Source organism: Erinaceus europaeus, chromosome 1, assembly GCF_950295315.1.
Source record: "Erinaceus europaeus chromosome 1, mEriEur2.1, whole genome shotgun sequence".
Taxonomy (NCBI): Eukaryota; Metazoa; Chordata; class Mammalia; order Eulipotyphla; family Erinaceidae; genus Erinaceus; species Erinaceus europaeus.
The window spans coordinates 181,829,623-181,852,619 of record NC_080162.1 but is presented as its reverse complement, the minus strand read 5'-3'; the positions used below and the strand labels follow the sequence as shown (position 1 = coordinate 181,852,619).

At 36.3% G+C, this 22,997-nt stretch overlaps 1 protein-coding gene across 1 annotated transcript in view; it reads right to left on the bottom strand.

Moving 5' to 3' along the window:
* Window positions 1-1,313: 1,313 nt before the first annotated feature.
* Window positions 1,314-22,997, bottom strand: part of TRPA1 (transient receptor potential cation channel subfamily A member 1) — a 49,842-nt gene continuing 28,158 nt past the window's right edge. Inside the window, exons 14-25 of the mRNA XM_060202260.1 lie at window positions 21,463-21,522; window positions 20,849-20,947; window positions 16,849-16,919; window positions 16,156-16,318; window positions 15,618-15,707; window positions 13,993-14,162; window positions 10,879-11,008; window positions 10,026-10,208; window positions 6,615-6,683; window positions 5,141-5,254; window positions 3,022-3,119; window positions 1,314-2,360 (exon numbers count right to left, since the gene is read on the bottom strand). Coding sequence (XP_060058243.1) covers window positions 2,162-2,360; window positions 3,022-3,119; window positions 5,141-5,254; window positions 6,615-6,683; window positions 10,026-10,208; window positions 10,879-11,008; window positions 13,993-14,162; window positions 15,618-15,707; window positions 16,156-16,318; window positions 16,849-16,919; window positions 20,849-20,947; window positions 21,463-21,522 — 1,446 coding nt within the window. The 3' untranslated portion in view covers window positions 1,314-2,161. The remainder of the gene's footprint in view (window positions 2,361-3,021; window positions 3,120-5,140; window positions 5,255-6,614; window positions 6,684-10,025; window positions 10,209-10,878; window positions 11,009-13,992; window positions 14,163-15,617; window positions 15,708-16,155; window positions 16,319-16,848; window positions 16,920-20,848; window positions 20,948-21,462; window positions 21,523-22,997) is intronic.

Sequence of the window (22,997 nt, the reverse complement as noted above, 5' to 3'; positions counted from 1 at the left end):
CTTCCTGGATTCCGACTGTAATTTACTCTTCATGAAACTTCAGATAAGTTAGTCAAGCAAGTGTTGCTCTGCAGGACTGCCCGGCAGGCTTGCCATCTGGGGTTCAGGGTTCTAAGGTTGCTGACTCCAGTCTCAGGCCCTGAGATTTCATGTGCTAGCTAAGTGACTTCTGAAGTTAAATGTTTCTTAGATGAATCTTGATAGTTTTTAAAAAATTTTTAATCTCCTTCTGCTTTGATCAGTATCTGTTTTGGAAGCATGCAGTTCATTTCTAGACTGTTTTTTAATCTGATTGTCCTTGAAGATTAATTTTTAAGGCTGGGAGAACACTCACTCTGTAGAATGCACATTACTGTGCTGGAGAACCTGTGCGTATACGCCAGCACCACATGTGTGAAGCCCCACAAATGGTGGGATGGTGCTGTGGTATCTTTCTTTATCTCTCCCTGTCTCCTTCCTCACTCCTCTATCTAAAAATGAAAGCCCAGTAAGGAGTAGAATCATGCATGTGCCAGACCTTGGTACCACCAAACAAAAATCATCTTTTAAAATAAATCTGTATCCTAAGCACACGTAACAGATAGAAGGATCCCTGGAAAATCTTTTATGCCATTACTTTTATATGTAATCTTCATATTATATGTTTGATTTTCACCATCTTTTTGTAAATCACTGGCACTGGAACATATGACTGGTGGAAGAAATATATCTGCAGGGGCCAGGTGTTGGTATACCTGGTTGAGTGCACATGTTACCATGTGCTAGGACTTGGGTTCAAATTCCATGGCCCCTATCTGCAGGGGGGGAAGCTTCATAAGTAGTGAAGCAGTTCTGCAGGCACCTCTCTCTTTCTCTCTCTCCCTTTCCTTTCCCTCTCAGTTTCTCCCTATTCTATCAAAATAAAGAGAAAAAAAAGGGGGGAAAGCCAGGAGCAGTGGATTTGTCATATAGTTGCTAATCACCAATGATAACCTTGGTGGCAATTTAATACAGTTCTATTTTAGTCATATTAAAATAAATCATCTAGATATTTGAATTTTTACAGCTTAGATGGCTATGTATTTGGCCTAAAGACATTCATTCAAGAAAGCATGTCCTAGGGAAACTTGAGATGGATAAACAGGTTAAAGAGAAAAATAAAACAGGAATGACCTTGTGAAGATCACTGATCAAGTATATGGTACTTTACACTAAACAGCACGTAAAAAAGATCATATGTGATGGAGGGATTCTTGCAAATTTCAGAAAGTAAAATGTCATTCAATAGCTCACACAATCATCTGGGTGATTATATAGGTTTTATATTTATTACGATCACTGGCAAACAAAGATACAGAAATGGCATGTGTTATTCGCAGTTAATTTCATGCATATCATAAGGTTCGCTAGTTTAGACCTCAACCCAGAATGATACTATGTATGTTGGGAGCAGCATGAAGGGTGGGGCAATTCACTGTCATCAGAAGAGATTGCATAGGGTTCCACTGACAAGGTCTTCAAAACAGAAAAGCAGTAACAGGGAGTCCGGCGGTAGCACAGCAGGTTAAGCACACGTGGCACGAAGTGCAAGGACTGGCCTAAGGATCCCGGTTCAAGTCCCCAGCTCCCCACCGCAGGGGAGTCCCTTCACAGGTGGTGAAGCCAGTCTGCAGGTGTCTATCTTTCTCTCCCCCTCTGTCTTCCCCTCCTCTCTCCATTTCTCTCTGTTCTATCTAACAACGACGACATCATCATCAACAACAATAATAAAAAACAAGGGCAACAAAAGGGAAAATAAATAAAATAAAAAAGCAATAACAAATGATGGAACCCAGTCTATTCCTTTATAGTTGAATGCATCACACAAGAAGGCATCCAGTACTGGTAGCTTTATTCTAGCTTAACAGTTGCATTTATGACTCCTAATAATTGCAAGTGTGTATTCTAACAAATTAGTTTCTACCAATTCAGATCATGTAGTATATAAGCAAGGCTATTCCTAACACATAGTGACCGACTTTTATATAGCATGCAGGAACAATCATTTCACATTACTACAGTCAGAACCAGGGTTCTTTTTTTTTTTTTTTTCTGGTCTTTCCAAATAAAAAATTTGGAAAGTAACCAGTAACTACAGACCAATAATAACCCTGTTACAGGTCTGGATAACTAACTCTTAAGTTTACTGTGCTTTTGCCTTTACTGCATTCAACACACAATTCCATTTGCTATTCCTTTGCTCTAGTTGCTCTCTCTTAAACTTGTCTTGGAAAGAACTATGGCTATCTTCATCCTCTGTCTCTGAGATGATCTCCATTTTTTGAATGATGAGTTTGATAAGTTCATGCTGTCTTTCCAGAAGAGATGTCAGGTCTTTCAGTCTAAAATGACACAGAGATTTCATCATTTTTTTTTCAATTACCCTTTTAGCTTTTATGAGTACAGAAAGACCTATATATAAGAAATGTTCTATATCAGTTAGCTGTACTCCAATTACAGCATCATAGTCATAATTCATCTAAAGACTGTGTATTTTAAAATTTAAGTCACTTTCCTATGGCTTCAATACTAGTTCATGGTTCATTTATTTTTCATTGATAGTTTAAAGATTAAGACTTTCAGAGTCTTAAAAGAAATACTGCTGCACAGAGAGGTTAAGTTTCTTTCCCAGAGTAATAATTAATTAACAGCTAAGTAGGGCTTTGAACTTGGGTACATTAAAATTCATGTCCTTATGCTTAACCGTTGTATACTACATAGCTTCTCCAGAGATTCTCGAAAATTTTCAGAGCCTTGATGTGTGAATTTAGATGACTCATGAAGAATGAGTTATATACTGTCTGGCAAAATGATGAAAGCAGCAACTTAGATACTCGGTCTAAAAAATATCCCGTGATTTTCATATACTAGGAATATTGACCAATTAAAGCACTACTTAACATATGAGAAAAAGAAATGCAACATATAGTATAAATTTATAATATAGGTCATAATTTAAGAATCTCACATTTCTTAAATACAGATGAATGGACAAATACATACCTGTATTTCTGTTTCAGCATTTCGGTTTCTAAAACTGTATCAGTATTTGGCATTTCTTGTCTTGCTTCATGGGTGTGGAAGAGATAATGAAATATACACTATGAGATAAAGGATTAACAATTACTTAAATTGAACTCAATTCAGGTGCTATTCTTTGAGTGCATTTTAATTCAGCTACTAATCCAACATGTAGACAGATATTCTGTCCCTCAAGTAGCTTGCTTGTGATAAATAAAATAGAATTATATATGTAATATAATAGACAGAATTATAAGGTATACAGGTAATAAATAAGGTATGAACTGGAGTGGGCAGCTGTTTAGGAAAAGGTTTAACCAAATCATTAAATATTTTCTCATAAAAGTTGTTCGTCAGTAGTGGTAGCAATCCTCACATGATTAGTTTTTAATTTTCTAAAATTGTAGCACTGTTTCCATTACAACTGATTTTCACATGGGGGAACATCTGAAATTCTATATTTTAAACTTAGTCTTTTATCTTTAATATTTCCATTTATTCATTAAAGAGTGAGAGAGAGTGAAAATTGGAGCACCACTGGGAAGTGCAATGATAGGATCTAAGTTGGGACCTCATGTGTAAGAATTCAATGCTTTATTCATTGCACCACCTTCCAGGTCACTAAAGTTGGAGACTTTTAAACATTTGGTGGACCTGAGAAGTCAAGAGCAGATGTGAAGTAACCAGAAATGGGGTAATTTCAGGCAAGAGAGATGGTCATATGCGTAGACTATCCAGGAAATCAAATAGACTGAACATGGGAGTGACCAGGTGTGAGGGCAGTGGAAGGAGGGAAGATGTAAAGGATGATATCTTGCACAAGTGAATGAAGGATATTGAGACTGGTTGAAATAAGCAACTCTGGGAAAAAGTAGACTCCTTTCATTCTATCCTCTCTTGGAGATGTTAGAAGTTATAAAGCACTGGTGGAGTGCAAACTGTGAGTGTTTTACATGACTCTGCTTTGACCATGCTGAATCTGAGGTACTTTTGAGAGAGACCAGTGAAAATTTCAAATATAATCCCAAGGGCCTGGAATGTAAAGGAAATCTCTGAGCAAAAGAAACCAATTACTGAGCCTCCTGTGATTAGAAAATAACTGCAATGATGGATAGTAGCAAAATACTTATTCATCCATTCAGTTTTAGCAGAGCACTCATTAGCTCTGGCTTATGGTAGTGTGGGGATTGAACCTAGGCTTTGGAGCTTCAGGCATGAGAATCTCTTTGCATAACCATTATGCTATCTATCCCTGCCTTCTATGAGCAAAATATTTTTTTTAATTTTATTATCTTTCTTTATTGGATAGAGACAGCCAGAAATCAAGAGGGAAGAGGGTGATAGAGAGGGAGAGAAACACCTGCAGCCCTGCTTCACCACTCATGAAGCTTTCCCCCTGCAGGTGGGGACTGGGGGCTCGAATCTGGGTCCTTGTGCACTGTAATACTTGTGCTCAACCAGGTGCGCCACCACCCGGCCCCCGAGCAAAATCTTAAGTACAGAATTAGAACAATGACTGTGCTAATATATAGATGATTTTGTCACTTTGTAACTATAAGATGGAAAACTAACCTACAGAAAATATAGAAAGAATATTCAGAGATAGAGGGAATCCATGTATGATTAGGATTAGCATCTGACAGTCACTTAGTCCAGTTCCATTTCCAATATAATGCATTGGTCTTGCTAAGCCTTTGACATGTTTAGTATTTCTATATTACATACTTCCCAATGTATGCATTTTGTGCACACAAACACTCATGTATCCACATACCTATGCAAGTGGTATTAAACCAGGAAAAATAAAGTATACCTGCATAGTAAGAAGATACTTAAAGAGTATGGCTGGCTCACCCACACATTTGATATTACAGGAATATGGTAAATACTTAGCATAGATGCTGTAAATAAGTCACATGAAAGATGACAGCAAATGGCTCCCTCTCAACTGCCTATTCTGTTTACACAATAGTTTAATTTTTTATTTCTTTTCCACAGGGAGAGCATAGTCAATATCTATAAAATAATATAGGGGTACTATCATAAGTGAGTGCTAAGCAGCAGCACATTGCTTATATTGTTACTTGTTATATGTACTTACAAATAATCCTCCACCATATCTGGGTCTGTTGGGATACACGATGACAGATTTCTGATCTACTTTGCGTAGGAACCAGAGTGGGAGCTTCTTCTCTAAGCCAGTGTGGAGTTCAACCTAAAGTATATGTTGAATGTATTGACAGGAAAAATTTATTAACATCTGGGATTATTACATTGCTCAGAAACAATCATTAGTGTGGTAAACAGAACACTGACTCAGGTGTCTTAGTTTCTGCAGAAGGAAAAGACTTGGGCCAAACTCTTGTGACTTACATAAGGTGTACAACTAAAGTTTTTTCTTTGTTTGCTGTATTTTTTGTTTGACTGTTTTAAATAGAGCTTTCTATATTGGGATAAGCCTTATTACCCTCCAGTAAGTCATCTTTTCAGGTCCTGGGGCTGGCAAACTTCCTGCCACATGCCTTTCACACTTCCTGTCACATTTCCCCTTGTTCTGGGTTTAGCTTATTGCTCCTGATGGCCTCCTCCTTTCAAGAATGGGCTTCTGCCCTTCCTATTCCCATCTTTCAATGCCCAGTTCACATCCCAACTCTAATACTAAAGAACTCTGTCTTTCAATCTCTGTATAATATACAACTTATAGAGTTTAAGAATGGTTCTAAGTTCAATGTTGCTATTTCTTATTCTGTTTAATTGGTGTGTCTTCTACTTAGACTAATTTTACTTATAAAAAAACATACTCTTTTAATTATTCTTGTTTCTAATGCCAGCTTTCACTGTAACATTTTAAAAATAAATATATGTGATGTATAGCTTAATGAGTAACAATGTAGCAAAAGAGTGAAGAGAAAAATCTTTGTGGAAATCTTCCTCTCACCAAAGTTTTTGAACTTTACTGGTCATCAGATATTTTTATAACATCAAATATTCCCATTAAAGACCATGCAAATAAGAGCATAGGAATAAATTTGCATTCTACAGTAGAAAACTACTCACAAAACTCAATAACCAAGAAACCTTTGACTCTAGCAAATCTTACATCACAGGGAACAAAGTCTCATGGATACAGTAATGATTCAATATCACACACACTGTGGGGACTTGTAACTTTGGGCTCAGTATAGTAAGAACTCCTTCCAATAGTTGGACTGTGATAAGAAAAAAGAAATCTCACAGCTGTGATGTTCTTGTTTCAGCTAGTATCTAGCCAGCTGGTTGGACACAGGTTGTGATATATATATATATATCTCACAACAAAACAACAACAAACAAAAAACAAACAAAATTTGGGCAGTTCCTCAATTTCTTTGCTGAAATAGCTCTAGGAATTTTTTGTTTGGTTGGTTTTTTAAATTTCATTGTTTTATATTCTGTGATTATACCACAGAAATGCACTATAGGCAAACTGCAATGTTTCTTTCTGAATATGTGTTCTCAGAAATCAGCTATTCTTTTCATGTAAATAGTGGGAGTAGTATCATTTCTAACAAGTTTAAAATAAACACAGCACTCACCTGCATAGCAATCCTCTTTAATGATGCATGCTTCTGGACCTCAGCAATGTCACCGACTGCCAAACCAATCTGAAGTACAACACAGCATTGTATTAGAGTTTAATGTCTAATCTAAAGTGGGTTAAAGTCTCTCTGGCTAAAGTGTGGAAGCTAAAGTCACATGTAATTTGCTGGCAGTGACCTCAAAACACTTTGCTAGTATGCTATAGAAAATTGCAAAGCAGGGCTGGGTGATGGCACATCTGGTTAAGTGCACATGTTACAATGTGCACAGACCTAGGTGCCTTCTGTCTCCACCTGCAGGGAGAAAGCTTTATGAGTGGTGAAGCAGTGCTTCAGGTGTGCTTTCTCTCCCTCTTTCCCTGCCCCTCCCCCTTGTTTTCTGGCTGTCTCTATTCAATAAATAAAGACAATTTTAAAAGTTTTTTTTAAAGAAAAGAGAAAATCTCAAACATCTCCTGGTCTGGAAGATAGAGCTGTGGGTAAAGCACTGGAATCTCAAGCATTAGGTCCTGAATTCAATCCCAAGCAACACAATACCAGGGTGATGTCTTCCCACAAACTCATATCTTTCTCATTACTAAATAAAATCTTTTTAAAAAAGGAAATTACAAAGGTTTCTACATCCTTGTAATAATGATGACCATATTGGTAGGCCAAATAACCTTGTAATCATAACACTTGAAGATGTATAATTCATCTGGAATTCATTTTCTTCTGTGTTGAACTAAAGCATCACACATGAATGATCTTACTGTTCCAGGATATTTTTTTTCATTCAGATAGAGAGAGAGGGAGTGAGAGGAAGCAGGATAGATACCACAGCACTGAAGCTTCCTCCATTGCCATCACATCTGCAATTGCACATTGCAATGCAGGCATCCTGTCTATTGAGCTTTAATTCATCATAATTTAAAACAAAATTGCTAGTGTTGCTGAGGACAGGGGTGATCTGACATTACATGGTTCAGCAACATGGTTGCTAACTCCAGGTTAGCATCTAAAGCAAAGGAGTATAATCTGACAACACAGAACAACTAGAATATTAAACCAAGGCAATGAAGTGAATTTATATCTCACATCTTTGTCAGGACAAGGTACACTCTGGGGGTAGGTGAGGCTCTGATAAGTTAGATTTATCTATAAATCTATTACTAGACAACATTAGGTGAAGAAAAACTTTTATCTCAGTTCTGTTTAATCCAAATTAAATCAGTGTATCTTTCCCCCCACTCTCTCACTACTTTTTGACTCCTGGAGCATGCCACAGCCAGAGAGAAAAAGTCATTCCCTGTTCGCAAGCTGCCCAAAGTCTAGTTAATTCCAGGTCACTACTGTATAGCCAGTGCACAAAATAGCTGACAAATTCATGAATCATTAAAGAGTATACTCTGTAGGGTGTGGGAACTAGCACTGAGAACCATATATAGCCAACTAGTATGTTTTCATACACATTGAAGATACTTTCCTAGACTCAGACTTATCTAAGTTTGTGTGTCACAGAATTGATTGGCTATAAATATTTAGTCATAGATAACATTTACTGAATGTCTGTCATATGGCAAACACTGCTTTGAGTTCTTTGAGTTAGTGTACTCAGTTCCTTTTTATAGAAACAGATAATAGGTCCTTAGGAAGTAAGTTTTTTTTTTCTTTGAAAGTACTATATTAGATAACTATGACAATAAAAGGATGGGCAACCAAATTCAGATGGGGTCTTAAGAAGTGTTTAAGAAAGTGAGCTGGGAAAAGATGATTTTTGAGCACAGTGTTCAAAGCTTAGAAGAAGTTGTCCAAGATGGGAGGACTTTTCAGAAAAAGGAACAAGAGGCAAGAGGGAAAGCCTGGCACACAACATGCATGGTGTATTCCTGAGTAAGTTCTGGGAATAGCAGGGAGTTGGGTAAGAGTTGTCTAAACTCCACATCATAATTATTCCTGTGTTTTATGCTAACTGGTTCAAGCCTTTGGAAAACTCAGAGAAATAGATCTCAATGAAGCATTGAGACACATAACTTTTCATTATTAGAACATCACTGGGTGACAATTTACAGAAAGAACTGGAGAATTGAGATGAGATACGGATATTCTTAGGCTACTGCAGCAACATAAATGTGGAGCCATAATGGTTCAAGCTGACTGGCTGAGTGTCAAAGATACATACTTACGGAAGTAAATGAGGGAAGGGGGAAGAGACAGAGAGCATATTCTCATGATCAGAGCCAGATGACCAGAAGCTACTGCTGGGAGGCAGTGGCAGTCTTCTGGGGAGAGAACATCGTCACTATGGGATGTGCTGATTTTACTTTCCTCTGGGATCCCAGGTAAGATGTTCAGTGGGTGCTGGATTCATGGATTTTGAGCATGGTACCTGTACGCCTTCTAAGTCAAATTTTCTTCTACATAATTACCTTCTCAAGCCTAAGTGATTCTAACATTCTTCCAACAAACAAATATAAGTTTTATGCCACTCTTTATTATTCTGAGTAATGTCCTTGATTTTGTTAGGCCACGAAAATAAAATTCTGAAGTTTTATCAAGTAAATTAAATCAGAAACATTAAGTAGACTGTATTTTTTAAATTTTTCTAGAGTGTCTAGCACAGTCCTTGTTGCACCATCACACTCAGAAAGAACTGTATTGAATGTGTGTGTGTGTGTGTGTGTGCGTGCGCACAAAAATGAATAAGGAAAAACATGCACTGTAGTGCCAGTAAGAGTTTTCCATAGTCCTAGAAACGGCGAGTACTTCTTCCTGTATTGGCCAAGATGTACATGGTTCAAGCAGGCTCCTATGGAAGGATATTTCATTCCTGCTAACAGTGTCCAGTTTTTGAATGGGTGAGAAGTCGCACCTGCATGCCTCAGATGACCTCTGTCTGTCATGACAGCCTTGTCCTCACTTAAATATGGGGTTAATGAGAAATCCTGTGGCAGAAATGAGGCCTTAACCCTTCATCCTATGAAGGACTCTGACTAAGCTTTGACCCTTACTTTACCCCAAACCCAAAGCATCGCATACCAGTCATCTTCATTTCCTTATTCTGCTTTATAACTTCATAGCCTTTATCAACACATTATCATAATATAGGCATTATGGTACACATTTTCCTAAGTTACTCCTTAAATTTCTAATATATAATCATGTAAAGTGGTAATGGTTTGTTTTGTTCAGTACTATATGCCAGCAACAGCAAGTCTCTGATATCTAGTATACTCTTGATAAATACTGGCCACATGAAGGAATCTTTGCATCCCCTGAGTCTCACATGGTGTATAAAATGAATGGTAGAAGACTGAACTATGTCAGTGCCTATATTTCTTCACAGGAGGATAATAAAGAGGCTAAAAATAATAATTATTATTCAGTGTTCCAAAAGATCAATAGAAAATCTATGAACAAATTACTTACAAGTAAGTTCATGAGGACAATTGGAACAAACATGGTGAAGATAATAAGTTGTGCAAAGGACAAAAATGGATACGTCAATTCATTTCTCAAAAACGGCTCCAGGAAGGCATCACGATAACTGATATCTCCGAGCATCATGCTGAAAGTCTGGACTATAGAAAGCAGTGGAGAGCTGAAAGCATCCTGAGAAAAAAGGGCAAGGTAGAAATGAGAGATCTTCTTCTTCTAGCGTTTGCCCTTCTTCCGTAGCCAGTCAACAGCGTCAGGTTGAAAGCTATCAGGAGCTGCTTGTTGCTGGCATTGAAAGTGACTGGGATCCATGTGGATTCAGTCGGCTAGGAAGGATCGTCAGTTTCCCCAATGAATGGGTACTCATGGGATGCACCACGAGAAGGTCGATCCAATGAGAGATAAAAATGCATATCATCAACAAGGGCAACAAGAAGGAAATAAATAAATAAATACTTAAAAAATACTTTAAAAATGCATAGCACAAAGAGATATTTGCTAGAAAGTAAAGTGATGTCACATTTTTTAAGTCAAAGGACTTAAAAATATTTGAAATAAATTGCTAAGAACTAATAAACTGGTACTAACATTACCCAAAAGATCTTTTCTGCACATAGAACAAATAATACACTTTAAATATAATTTAAATATACACTTATACACTTTTTTTGAAATAGAAAGAAATTATTCAGTAATACTCTACTTTTCCCTGTCATAAAAATAACTTGCTGCTATATCAAATAATATTCAAATATTGTATTCTCAGTTTTTAAGTCACTTACATTGAAGTATAAATACTTTACATTTACAACAACAAAACCAACTGCTGATGCAAAAAACTCACCTGTAAGTTCAGAAGGACATAGAAACTGAGCCCAAAAGCCAAAAGAAGGAAGATAAATACGACTGTGGACCGCAGCAAAGTTTTCATAATTACATCCAACATGACAATAAATATTCCACAATTTTCAAATCTGGGAAAAGATTAAAATATTTATTCACGCTTCTGGTCAAACAAACTATGGTTCTTTCAGTTCTTAATATTTGTCATATACCAGGTGCCTGATTTCACAGACGCAATCATAGGGGCCAACTGAGAATTCATGAATTGTCAAGTTGTTTTTTTTTTTTTTTTTTAGTTTTCATGGATTTGCCACTAAAGGCTGACTTTTTTTTTTTTTTTTGATAGAGTGAGAAAGAGAGGTGGGCCAGTAGAGGCGGACATAGCACAGAAGCTTTCCAGTGGTATGGGGTTAGGTTCAAACCTGGATCATGTGCATGGCAAAGTAGTGCACTAGCCAAGTGAGCTACTTTGTCAACCCTTAAATATTATTTCCAGCTGCTCATAGAAAGGTTCCCTCCCCATTCTAGTTAGTTTATTTATAATTATTTTATCATGTGACTCCTGGACAACATTTCAACCAAAATAGCAGAGAAAAATCAAAGCTTCCCTATATCAAGGCTAATACTGCCAAAGTCTTGATAAAGATGAGAGTTGAGTTGTGTGATGCAGCGTTGGAGGTTGTTTTTCTGAGTTCATGTACTGGTGACATAAAGTGTGAATTGTTTGGATAGTTATTGGGTATCTGATTTGACCACTAATGTGTATGTAGACCTTGTCAAAGACAACTTCTTAAAAAAAGAATATATATATAGCCATAAGCTTTTAAAGCGAAGAGAGACTTCAGAGTTCTCAGAAACTACGTCCCCAGAAATGTCCATCATCTTGCTAAGGTCTTTGAATATGACAAAGATTAGGGAGTGGCGACGCCTGAAGACAACTGAAGACCTGAAGCAACATTAGAACTGTTTCAGTGTCTAGTGATTTCCAGGCTACTGATCTCACAGTGGGATTTCCTTCCCAGGAACCAGGCTCAATGACACAGCAATGCAAATGATATGGTGGGAAAAGCAGTGTTCCAGGAGCCAGGAAGACTTTAGTAAAAAAGTCACATTCTAGTGTGCCAACAGATTTCAGGCAAGTTACTTAACTCACTGCTTCAGCTTCTTCTTGTATACACTGTGAGCAACAACATTTACATCTTGTTATTGTAAAGATTATGTGAGATAGCATATTTAACTAAGCATTAACAATTGTGAAGGGGGGGGGCAGGTGGCACACCTTGTTGAGTGCCCTTTACAATACACAAGGACCCAGGCTCAAGCTCCCAGCCCCCATATGCAAGTGGAAAGCTTTGTGAGAAGTGAAGCAGTGTTGCTGATGGTGTCTCTCTATCTCTTGCTGTCTATCACCCTCTTCCCTCTCAATTTCTGGCTGTCTCTATCCAATAAATAAAGATAATTAAAACAAACAAAAAGGTAGTTTAGCTTCCTCCCTCTCAATTAGATGCTCTGGGTGTAGTTTTCCTCTTCTAAGATTATGCTCATACCTATCACTTCATTTTAATTGTCTTGATTTAAAATAAAAGCTTACTAAATAATATCAGATAAAAGAATAGGCATACACTTGTTCCTACTTCCAATTTTTAATCTAGGTTTGTCTAGGTCAATGATTTTTTGATCTTCAGTGAGTTTTTCACTTGATAATAATAACACAGCTGATGGAGAAGACTCTACTGGTATCTACTGAGTCTACACCTGGGATGCTTTTAAAATTTTGCTTTGTGTACAATGGCCTCCAACAATGAGGAATTACCTGACCCAAAATTTCAAGTGCAAGAATTGAAAAACCTTAAGCTTGGGGCCAGGCAGTAGTACACCTGGTTATGTGCACACATTACAGTGCACAAGGATCCGGGCTCAAGTCTCTGGTCCCCACCTGCAGGGGAAAAACTTTACAAGTGGTGAAGCAGGGCTACAGGTCTCTCTCTCTCTCTCTCTCTCTCTCTCTCTCTCTCTCTCCTTTGCCTACCCCTCTCAACTTCTCTCTGGTTCTATCCAATAGTAAATAAATAAAATATTAAAAGAAAAATCATAAACTTTATTCTGTACTCAAAATCGTCCTGCCACCTCTCTTGTTAATTTTTTTTTTTATTCAAGGAGGGGGACAAGTGGTGGCACATTTGTTTAAGCATACACATACATTACAGTGTGCAAGGACCCAGGTTCAAGCCCTTGGTCCCCACATGCAGAGGAAAAGCATCACAAGTGGTGAAGTAAGGCTGCAGGTATCTCTCTTTCTCTCTCCTTCTCTCTCCCCTCTCCTCTCAATTTCTCTCTGTCTTTATCCAAAAATAAGTAAATAAAAATATTTTGTTATTGATTTAATATTTATTTACAAAATTGTAAAGTAATAGGGATATAATTCCACAGTGTTCCAAATACCAGAGTTCTAAGTCCCCATCCCTTCCATTGGAAACTGCAATAGGTTCTCCCAAGGTCACAGATATAGGTATTGACATTATAACTATTGATATCTATCTGTATCTCTCTCTCTCTCTCTCTCTCTCTCTCTCTCTCTATATATATATATATATATATATATATATATATATATATATTTCTTGCCCTTTTTTTTCTATGGTCTTGCCTTCACTTCCTTTCTAAGTCATACTTACAGCTGTTACTACTTCTGAGTGGACTTCCATTTTACCTCTTCTCTCTCAGATAAGAGAAACAGTGCGTAACTTCCTCTGGTGTTTTCCAGACTTATACTGTGACAGTAGAAATACAAGATTCCTAGAGATATCTTTGGGTCCTGGTGGAATTGGGGTTCAGATCCCTGTGGTCATTTTTACCTATCATTTACCCCTCTGCGAGTATGGACCAAAATTATTTTTGGGTTGCAGAAGGTAGGAGTTCTGGCTTCTGTAATTGTTTCTTCACTGGGCATGAATGCTGTTTATCCTCTTTCTAATAGGATAAAAAGGATATGTTCACAGTCAATAATAATAAAAAATGTACAAGTCGTTTCATATTTTGGTATTTATAGGAATTTTTCTTTTGACATAAACATTTTTAGAATGAAGCATATAAAATTTATTCAAGCTGACTTTACCTCCGAAGGTACAATAAGAAGTTCATCCAGTAACAGAATATTGCAATTGCTCCACATTGCCACTGAACATGACCTGGTATACCAGTGAACAAGGGTAACACAAAAACAATGCTTGTTGTATAGATGACCCATTCAACTGCATTGTTAATATCTGAAAAATAATTCCTTTTCTGGAGTAAAAAAGAAAAAAAAAATACTACACATATAGAGACCAAGACTTGGAATTATGTGGAAAGTTACTATGCATGCAATTTGTAAAGTTTTGGTATTGCAGCTGGAGAGAATTTTAAGTCCAAGTACCCAGCTCCAGTGTGCTCCTGTTAACTCTCTTACCTGTTTGTCCCACCCTCTTTCTCATCCCCCCTTTTCCCAAGTCAATGGAGGGGTGAACAATGATTTACAGTACATTTGTTGTCACAGGTAAACTAAGAGTCTTAGGAATTAATGGAGATATTAGAGTTATCTGGCTTATTCCCTTTATTCAGCATTTAGTAAGTTTGATTTCTTAGGAAATTCTACAGACTTAATGGGTTTTCTCTATAGTGTCTACTCCAAGTTAAGGAAACCTCTGGAGGGGTGTGTGCAAACTGACTTAATATATTTGACCCTTGATTAACACAAAGTTTAAGGGAACACACTTTAAACTCTGGGTATAAGTTTTGACTCCTGCTTCCCAACATAACAAGTTAACTACTAATATCTTATTGTTGACCAGAAAGAGTACTGGTAACATGAACACCGATTTTTTAAAACACATTTTGTATATTATATGTATTTTATACTGAAGTCAGGAAAGAAGAAAATCATGAAGAAGAGAAAATATATTTAAAGTACTGATTTTATACATAATTTTTTAAAATTTATGTTGTTTATAAGAAAATCCATGTATATGTTCACCCAGGTAGTTCAAACCCTTGTTCTTTATGGGTCAACTACAATTCCGTTCTGCATATATACAAACATGCAATGTACATTTCTCAAGATACAAAAGAACTAAAGCTGCTCCTTTAAAAAAAAATCATTTCATTAGGGTAGTGGTTTAAAGTACAGTTGTTGACATATGGGTTTAATTCCTTTTCTCTCTGTGAGAAATATCCTCACCCCCAGTAAAGCTCCTTTTATAGAAGCTCAAGGCCTATGGATAGTAAGACTTGACTGTAAAAATCTTCTGGTACTGCTTTGTATTCATAAAGGTTGCATGTTTTGGACATCGGATTTCCCGTTGATCAGGCTATTTCAATCTAAATCTCCACATTGATAATAAAATGCTGATTCCCTTTGTCAGTCAAATTAAGGAGCTGTGTATAATTTACATAATTCTTAAGACTGATCTGAACTTAACTCACCTATAAAAAAGATGGAATATAAAGAAAAACTATTATATATATATGGACTACTAGATTTGAAATGTCACTGCTATAGATATATTAGATATGAACTGTCTTATACAGGAAACATCTAAAATCTTGTGATTTCTACATTTTGAAAAGTTCATTTTTCTACTTCAATCTTTATATTGATTATGCTATGTGATTTTATTCTAACATATATTTTATATAATATTTTAGCAGTGAATTTATGATTAACAAATTTGTAATTTTAGATATATAAAATGTACCACATACCTGTTGTAAAATCTGAACCACTTCTTTGCAATATCCAAATATACTTGATAGGAAAACTAAAATCATACAAATGTTTATAGAATATGAATTCTGAAACAAAAAAGTATAAGTCAAAAGTTATGAAGACTATAAAATAAAACATTTTAATGTCCTAATTTACACTATCATCTATTCTGTTTTTCTTTTGCTTCATTTCTATATAGTGCCTGTTTTCCTTAAGTCAATTCCTTAAATCTGTTACAAACTCTCTTACTGACCTATTTACATGCATTTTCTCTCATTCCACAACCTATTTAAGAGAAACTGCATGCATATCTGAATTCTACAAGCTACTTCTAATAAAGTCCTAATATCTCAGATTTTTATATGATTATTTTTCTTCCTTTTCATTAGTGATTTAACAGAGTTTTACAAAATAATAAGATTCAGGGGTATAATTCCCCACCCACAGATGATAAATGTAGGACATCACAATCCCCACCAAAATTCTGTGCCCTCTCCTTCCCATAATTCTTAAAAAGCTAAAATCCAAAAATACCTTGGTATCTGACATTTCTGGGTGATCACTACTTTCGTTGATAATTCCAGTTGAGTTGAAAGCCATGCCTGGCTTTATATTGACAACAAGAAAGGTCATAGGCAAAAGACCAATACAGTAAAACCCTAGGTTCATAATATGGGCTCTAAACCCATAAGCCAACCTGTAATAAATAAATAAATATATAAATATAATTGAGTGATTTCAAACAATACTGTTTACTTAGGATACCTATGGAAAAGGCATATAAACTCCTTTAAAATTTTATTTGGTTAATTCACTGAATTTTGAGGACTAAGACAATATCTGAATTCGATTTCAGAAAAGGAATCCCAACTTCCAAGTAATTATGACCTACTTGAAATCTCTTACCAATTAATGGAACAGTAAGAGACTTTAGCTTATATATTCTGATCACAAATTGAATGCTAGTCCCAGCAATACTTTTCAATGCACTGTCCACTGAGCTTCAGGGTTCGGTACTGCTTCTTCATGATTACGTAATTACAGCCCCTCAGATCTCATTTCATGTTACAGGTGAATATTAACATTTTAATACAGAACACGCTTTTACTATTTTTTCCAAGTGAAAAATATTAAAATGATAAAAATAAACATTAATTTACTATTGAGAAGACTTTGATAAATTAACAAAGACATATATTAAAGACCTGCCATTATATTAACACCCACCATTTCATGAGTAAATATTCTTTGCACACAGGATGGTTGAGAAGTTCTATACGGTTATGCTGTACCATTGCCTAAGAAACAAGTAAAGATCAAAAATTATATTAAACTGATCTGCATTTGCTGAGTTTTTGTTGACTGATTTTATAACTTAATTTTGTCATTATGAAAGTAACAGTTATCTAAGAATACCTGAAAGAACATAAAATTACACAAGAGTAGTTTATTTATAAGATTTATTTATTCATTTATGTATTGTCACCAGGGCTTTACTGCTTGGTAGTGACTTTTCCAATAGTGATAGAGATGGAGTGAGAGAGGTAAAGATAGTTACCAAAACACAGAAGCTTCCTCCAATGTGGTGGTAGCCAGGTTCAATAAAGTATTGTTTTCTTGAGAGAGACAATAATTCTGCTTATCTCTGTTATATGACAGAGCTGCATATCAAACCTTGGCTCTCAGATATGCAAGCCCTGCACTGTTAAGTGCTAATCTCCCAACCCAGTCCCAAATTGTATCTTTTGCCACCATGGTTATCTCTGGGGCTTGGTGCTGCCACTATGAATCCATCACTCCCAGTAACCATTTTTTTTTCCTTTTTTTTTCTTTTCCTCTCTTTCTATTTTACTTGATAGGACAAAGAGGAATTGAGGGGGGATAGAGGAGAGAGAAAGATAGATACCGGAGCTGGGTGGTGGTGCACCTGATTAAACGCACACGTAACAATGCATAAGGACCCAGGTTTGAGTCCTCCAGGCCCCACCTCAGGGGAAAAGCTTCATGAGTGGTGAAGCAGAGGTGCAGGTGTCTCTCTGTGCCCCCTTCCCTCTTGATTCCAAGCTGTCTCTATCCAATTAATAAATAAAGATAATGAAAATATTAAAAAATAAAATTCTAAAAAAGAGAGAAGTCCTCTGAAAGCTTGTGAAGCACCCCCAACCTCGTAGGTGGGGAGCGGGGGCTTGAACCTGGTCCTTGTACATGTTGATATGGGTGCTTAACTAGGTGTGCCCCTGACCTACCCTTAGAATAAATTTTTTAAAATAAAATTTAAAGAGACCTATTTTATGTAGGTGAAAACATTTAATTCAATCTGGTTTTTTTTCCAAGTTCTACTAGTTGAAACACCATAAGATTTTTGATATCATAACATAGTGATGGTTGGGAAACACATTAAAAGCAAATAAGTAAGAGCTCTTTGTTCTTTCATTAAAGAAAACCAAGCTTGGATTTAGAAGATTTTTAAATAGTAAAATACTCATAAATAGTAGCTAATTTAGCCTATAGATTTGTATGTTTTCATTAGGCATTGGGAACTACATTTATCTATTTCAAAATTAAATTTTAAGTATTCAGGAAATGCACTGATGAGTGACAGTAGCAAGATGGTACAATAGGACACCCCTGACACTCCTGTCCCATGAAAACAGGACACCTAAACTCAGTAACAGCACATGGACCAACTGCTTTGATAAAAGATGAAGAAACTGGCTTTTGCATCTTTAGTAAGTCTGTAGCAAAGAAGAACCAGCAATGACAATGGCAAAATGGCAACAGTATAGCCATTCACTTAATGTAGACCCCACCCTTACATACACACACCATCAGCACAGAACAATGATATCAACTGAAAATTCTCAACTTCTGCTGGCCTCTGGCGGGGGGGGGGGGGGGCAGCAAAAAATTGTTTCTAATATTCTAACTTTCCAGAAGAATTTCTAAAAACTGGTTTCCGTCTTGTCTGAATCTAAGTATGAACAGGTCTGTTTTGATTTTTAGACCTGTATACACAATATATTCATATACCAACCCAGCCTTTCTTCAGGAGAATCCTACCCAGCTCACTAATAAGTAAGGTAAGGTTGTTATGTCAGTGATGCTAATCAGTAACCTATGGATAATGTCAGCCTTTGGGGAATATTATAGTAATTCAGCTGAGTGTAAATTATACCAAGTCTGCATTATATATAGTCTTTTATCTTTTTAGAAGCTCCAAAGGTTTAATTTTTTTCCTGTTCTTATTCTGTTCGTGGGGATGATAAACTCTTTCTGATGGAAATTTAAATTATAATTTTAAAAGAGTTCATATTCAGGAAGCCAAGAAATGGTTTCCAGCAAATAAACCCTTTTCCATATACGAGGCCTCAGATTCAAGCCTCTGGCTGCCACAAGAGAGCAATTGCACAAGCAGTGCTTTTAGTGTCTCTTCTCCTCTCTCTCCTCAGTCTGTCCTCTGTCTCTCATTCTCTATCTAAAATGAAAAGCGTCCACCAGGAGTGGAGGAATCATGCAGGCACAGAGCTCCAACAATGGCTCTGGTGAAAATACATAAATAAATGAAAACCGTATTAATATACAAAGAATAACTTAAGTATAATTGAAGTGTTATTTTTATGTCAGTTGATTATTGAGTCCAAACAGTTAGAACAACTGCAAAACATAATATACTCCTACAGAGATAAAATGCTTTGCATTAAGCCAGTATGAGAGTTGTCTGCCAATCCCAGTTTAGTGGGTGTAGAATCCACATGATTAGATCCTTCAGACTACAAATACTCAGTAAGCTTTCTTAGGTTTATTTTAAGTTATATTTGTTCCCATGGTCTGTATCAAACTCTTCCATGTACAGCAATAAGGTAAATGAAAAATTTCTAATGGGCAGAAACCATAACTTTTCTTTTATTATTGATTTACAAAATTACATGTCAACAGGGTTATTATTGATTTACAAAATTACATGTCAACAGGGGTATAATTCCACAACGTTCCAACCACCAGAGTTCTGAATCCCAATCAAAACTCTGCAAAACACTGCAGTTTTCCCAACAAACATGGATTAACTATTATCTCTACAACTCTCTGTCTAGATTTGTACATAATTGCCCCCTTTTTCTTCCAAGTCCAGTCCCCTCTCCCCTCCAAGCCACTCACAATCCTATTACTATATCTAAATGTTCCTCTGTTTTTCTTCTTCTCTCTGTGTGGGTCCTGATGGAGCTGGATTTCAGACCCCTCCTGACCTCTTCTTCCCATCTATCACTCCTCATCAAACTGGGAGTATAGATCAAAATTGTTTTAGGGGTGCAGAAGGTCTGAGGTCTGGATTCTGTAATTGCTTCTCTGCTGGACATGGTTAGTCATATATGACCAGTTGTAACCAGACTAAAAGAGACAGATCTAGACCTCTGAACATAAATGGAAGAAACTCTTACGTATGTTTTCTCTTGGATGCACACAATTTTAGTTTGTTGCTAATACTCATGTAAACCAGGCTTGCCATTCTCATATGGCTACAATTTGTTGAAATTTGTTGCTGCTGCCTTATTATACAAGAGTCTCTTTTACTCATCTGTTGCCTATTTCCTATGCAGTTATTTGAGTTTGGGACCCTTTAATTTGCAGTGGATCATTTGCATGCCTTTCATTGTCTCATATACCAGAATGCAGATATACTTTCTGGAATGAGTGTTGGTTTGGAACAGTCTCCCTAGGAAATATAAGTCTAGACAGTGCATACGTGGGTCTCCTGCCAGATTGAGTTCACTCCTTCAAAGGGATGTAAGTGTTTTTGAAAAGTTAGTTTACTGTTGAATCCAATGAACATGGAATTTATGACCTGACACAGTTTTGCCCTGAATTTTCTGTGGTTTACATGGGAGTAAACTTTTACATATATATATATTTAGGTGGACAGAAGAGGGAAAAATACTACCCATACACATTAGCCACAGTTTATTAGATTCTGGATTAGGCATATTTAATGAAACTATCAGAACTAAAGTGATAAAAAAAAAATGCAGAGCTTTTAAGGGGACTGAATTACAGGAATTACAGAAACTGATTGCTTTTTTAACCAGAAAATAAAGTGTTGAGTCACATGACAGACACAGACATAAAACTATTTATTTGGAATTCTCTCTAAAGCTCATCCTGGAACTGTTTTACTTAAAACATTACAAAACTCATGTAGAAACTACTTGGGCAATAAAAATAGTAGACTTACATTGAGAGTTGTAAGAGGTTCGTATGTAATATCTTGCGCAGGATTTGTTTTCTTGGTAAATTCTAACGGACATTGAAGATATGTGAAATTATACTCAATCTGTTGGAGATACAGTTTTAAAAATTATGATCCAGTTTATATCCTCAAATATAGTTCTTAACAAATAAAATATATAAGCTACAATCAATACAGCTGAAAATTAGTTGAGTTCCATAAAGCTGAGTAATTTCATATGGAGAACAAAAGTCATAATATTTACTTCAACAAATAAATACATACCCTAGAAGACTGTTGTTTAATTGCTTTATAACTTAGAGTAAAAGATATATTCTCACAATTTTACCTAGTTATTTTAGAAAATTCATTTTTTAGTATTTACTATCCAAGTGGATATAAAACTAGAAACAATCCTAAATAATACTGCTAGAAACTGTGTAAAATATTGGAAGCGAAATGATGATCTAATGGGAAAATACACAAGTAATATAATAATCTGAAAAATGAATACAACACTTACCATCTTTTTGACTTACATAAACAATAGTAGTACTATTGATTTCATTTCCTCAAACAATCATAAATGAATAATGTCAATGATGATAAAATAAACTTACATAGTAGTCTTTGCAGGACTTGTCATCTGTGGAGGGCATCATACATAAATCTAAAACTGCCTTCGAGAGGGAAAAAAAATTCAGCTAAGACAGGGCAGGAGATAGTATTTGATTCCACATCTAAAAGCACAACCAAGCTACTCCCTTCCACTTATTTTACTTCCTGCTCCCCAAATAGACTATATGTCACGTAAGAATAAAACTTAAAACATCAACTGTTTTCACTGCCATACTGCTACATGCCTCAGAATTACCAAGTAATTCAGGGGAAAAAAATGTCATGTCTTTTCGTGCTTCAAGAGGGTATCCTAAAGTTCATGGGGCATTTTGTTGATGATCCCACCTGCAGAATGCAAAGGTAGGACACTAGCACTTGAAAAGACATTATTGGGAGCTCAACTCCAACCAGTAGGTACTGTAATTTTGGTCATATATATTTATTTATTTTTCCTTTTTTGTTGCCCTTGTTTTTTTTATTATTGTTGTAGTTATTATTGTTGTTGTAATTGATGTCGTTGTTAGATAGGACAGAGAGAAAGGGAGAGAGGAGGGGAAGACAGAGACAGGGAGAGAAAGATAGACACCTGCAGACCTGCTTCACCACCTGTGAAGCGACCCCCCCCCCCCCCCCCGCAGGTGGAGAGCGGGGGCTGAAACCCGGATCCTTATGCTGGTCCCTGCGCTTCGCGCCACGTGCGCTTAACCTGCTGCGCAAGCGCCCCACTCCCTAGATATATTTTTTACGTTACAGCAGTCTCCATTGGTGACCAAGTAGAAGTAACAAAAAGTATCTTTAAAAAAATAAAGGGAACACTAGTTATTACTCCTGTACAAAGCAATACCAGGCAGGCAGCTATGGCTGTCACAGTTTGATAATAAACAGCGTTGGCAAAATAAAGGATAGACTTTGGGGGGGGTTGGGGAGCAGAGGCAGGGGTAAGGGGACAAGCAACATATTCAAATGTAATCTGAGGCTGAACTTCTCTCCCTCTCTCTCCAGCTCAAATAAAATAAACAGGAAGGATAGGACATATTCTATCTGTGTTGAATCATTTCTTTAAAAAAAATTCAAACCTTGCTTATTTTATTTGATTTCTCTCTGTTCTATCAAATAAAATAAACAAGGTTTGATTTTTTTTTTTTAAGAAATGATTTAACACAGTTCACACCCATGTTTTTCAAAGGTCAACTAAAGTTTAAATGAATGAATTGTGCCAGTCTGAAGAGTTCTTTTCCATTTTTCTTGAAATATTGTCTGTCTTTCCACTTGCATTCATCTTCATAGTTTGTAGACAGACATATAGGACATAGATGGACCTACCTGTCACAAAAAAAGCAACTTCACAAGAATGCCAATACATGGCAACTAACACAGTTACTAGAACTGAGTTCACAAAAGGAAGAGATAGAATATGTCAAATGGGAGAGAACAGACCTCAGTTAAAGAAGACAGCTCCTAATGATTCCAGTGATTTCTATCTTATAAAATGGTATGTCCCATCATCATATCTTATACTTCCTACAAGAAGCCAAGG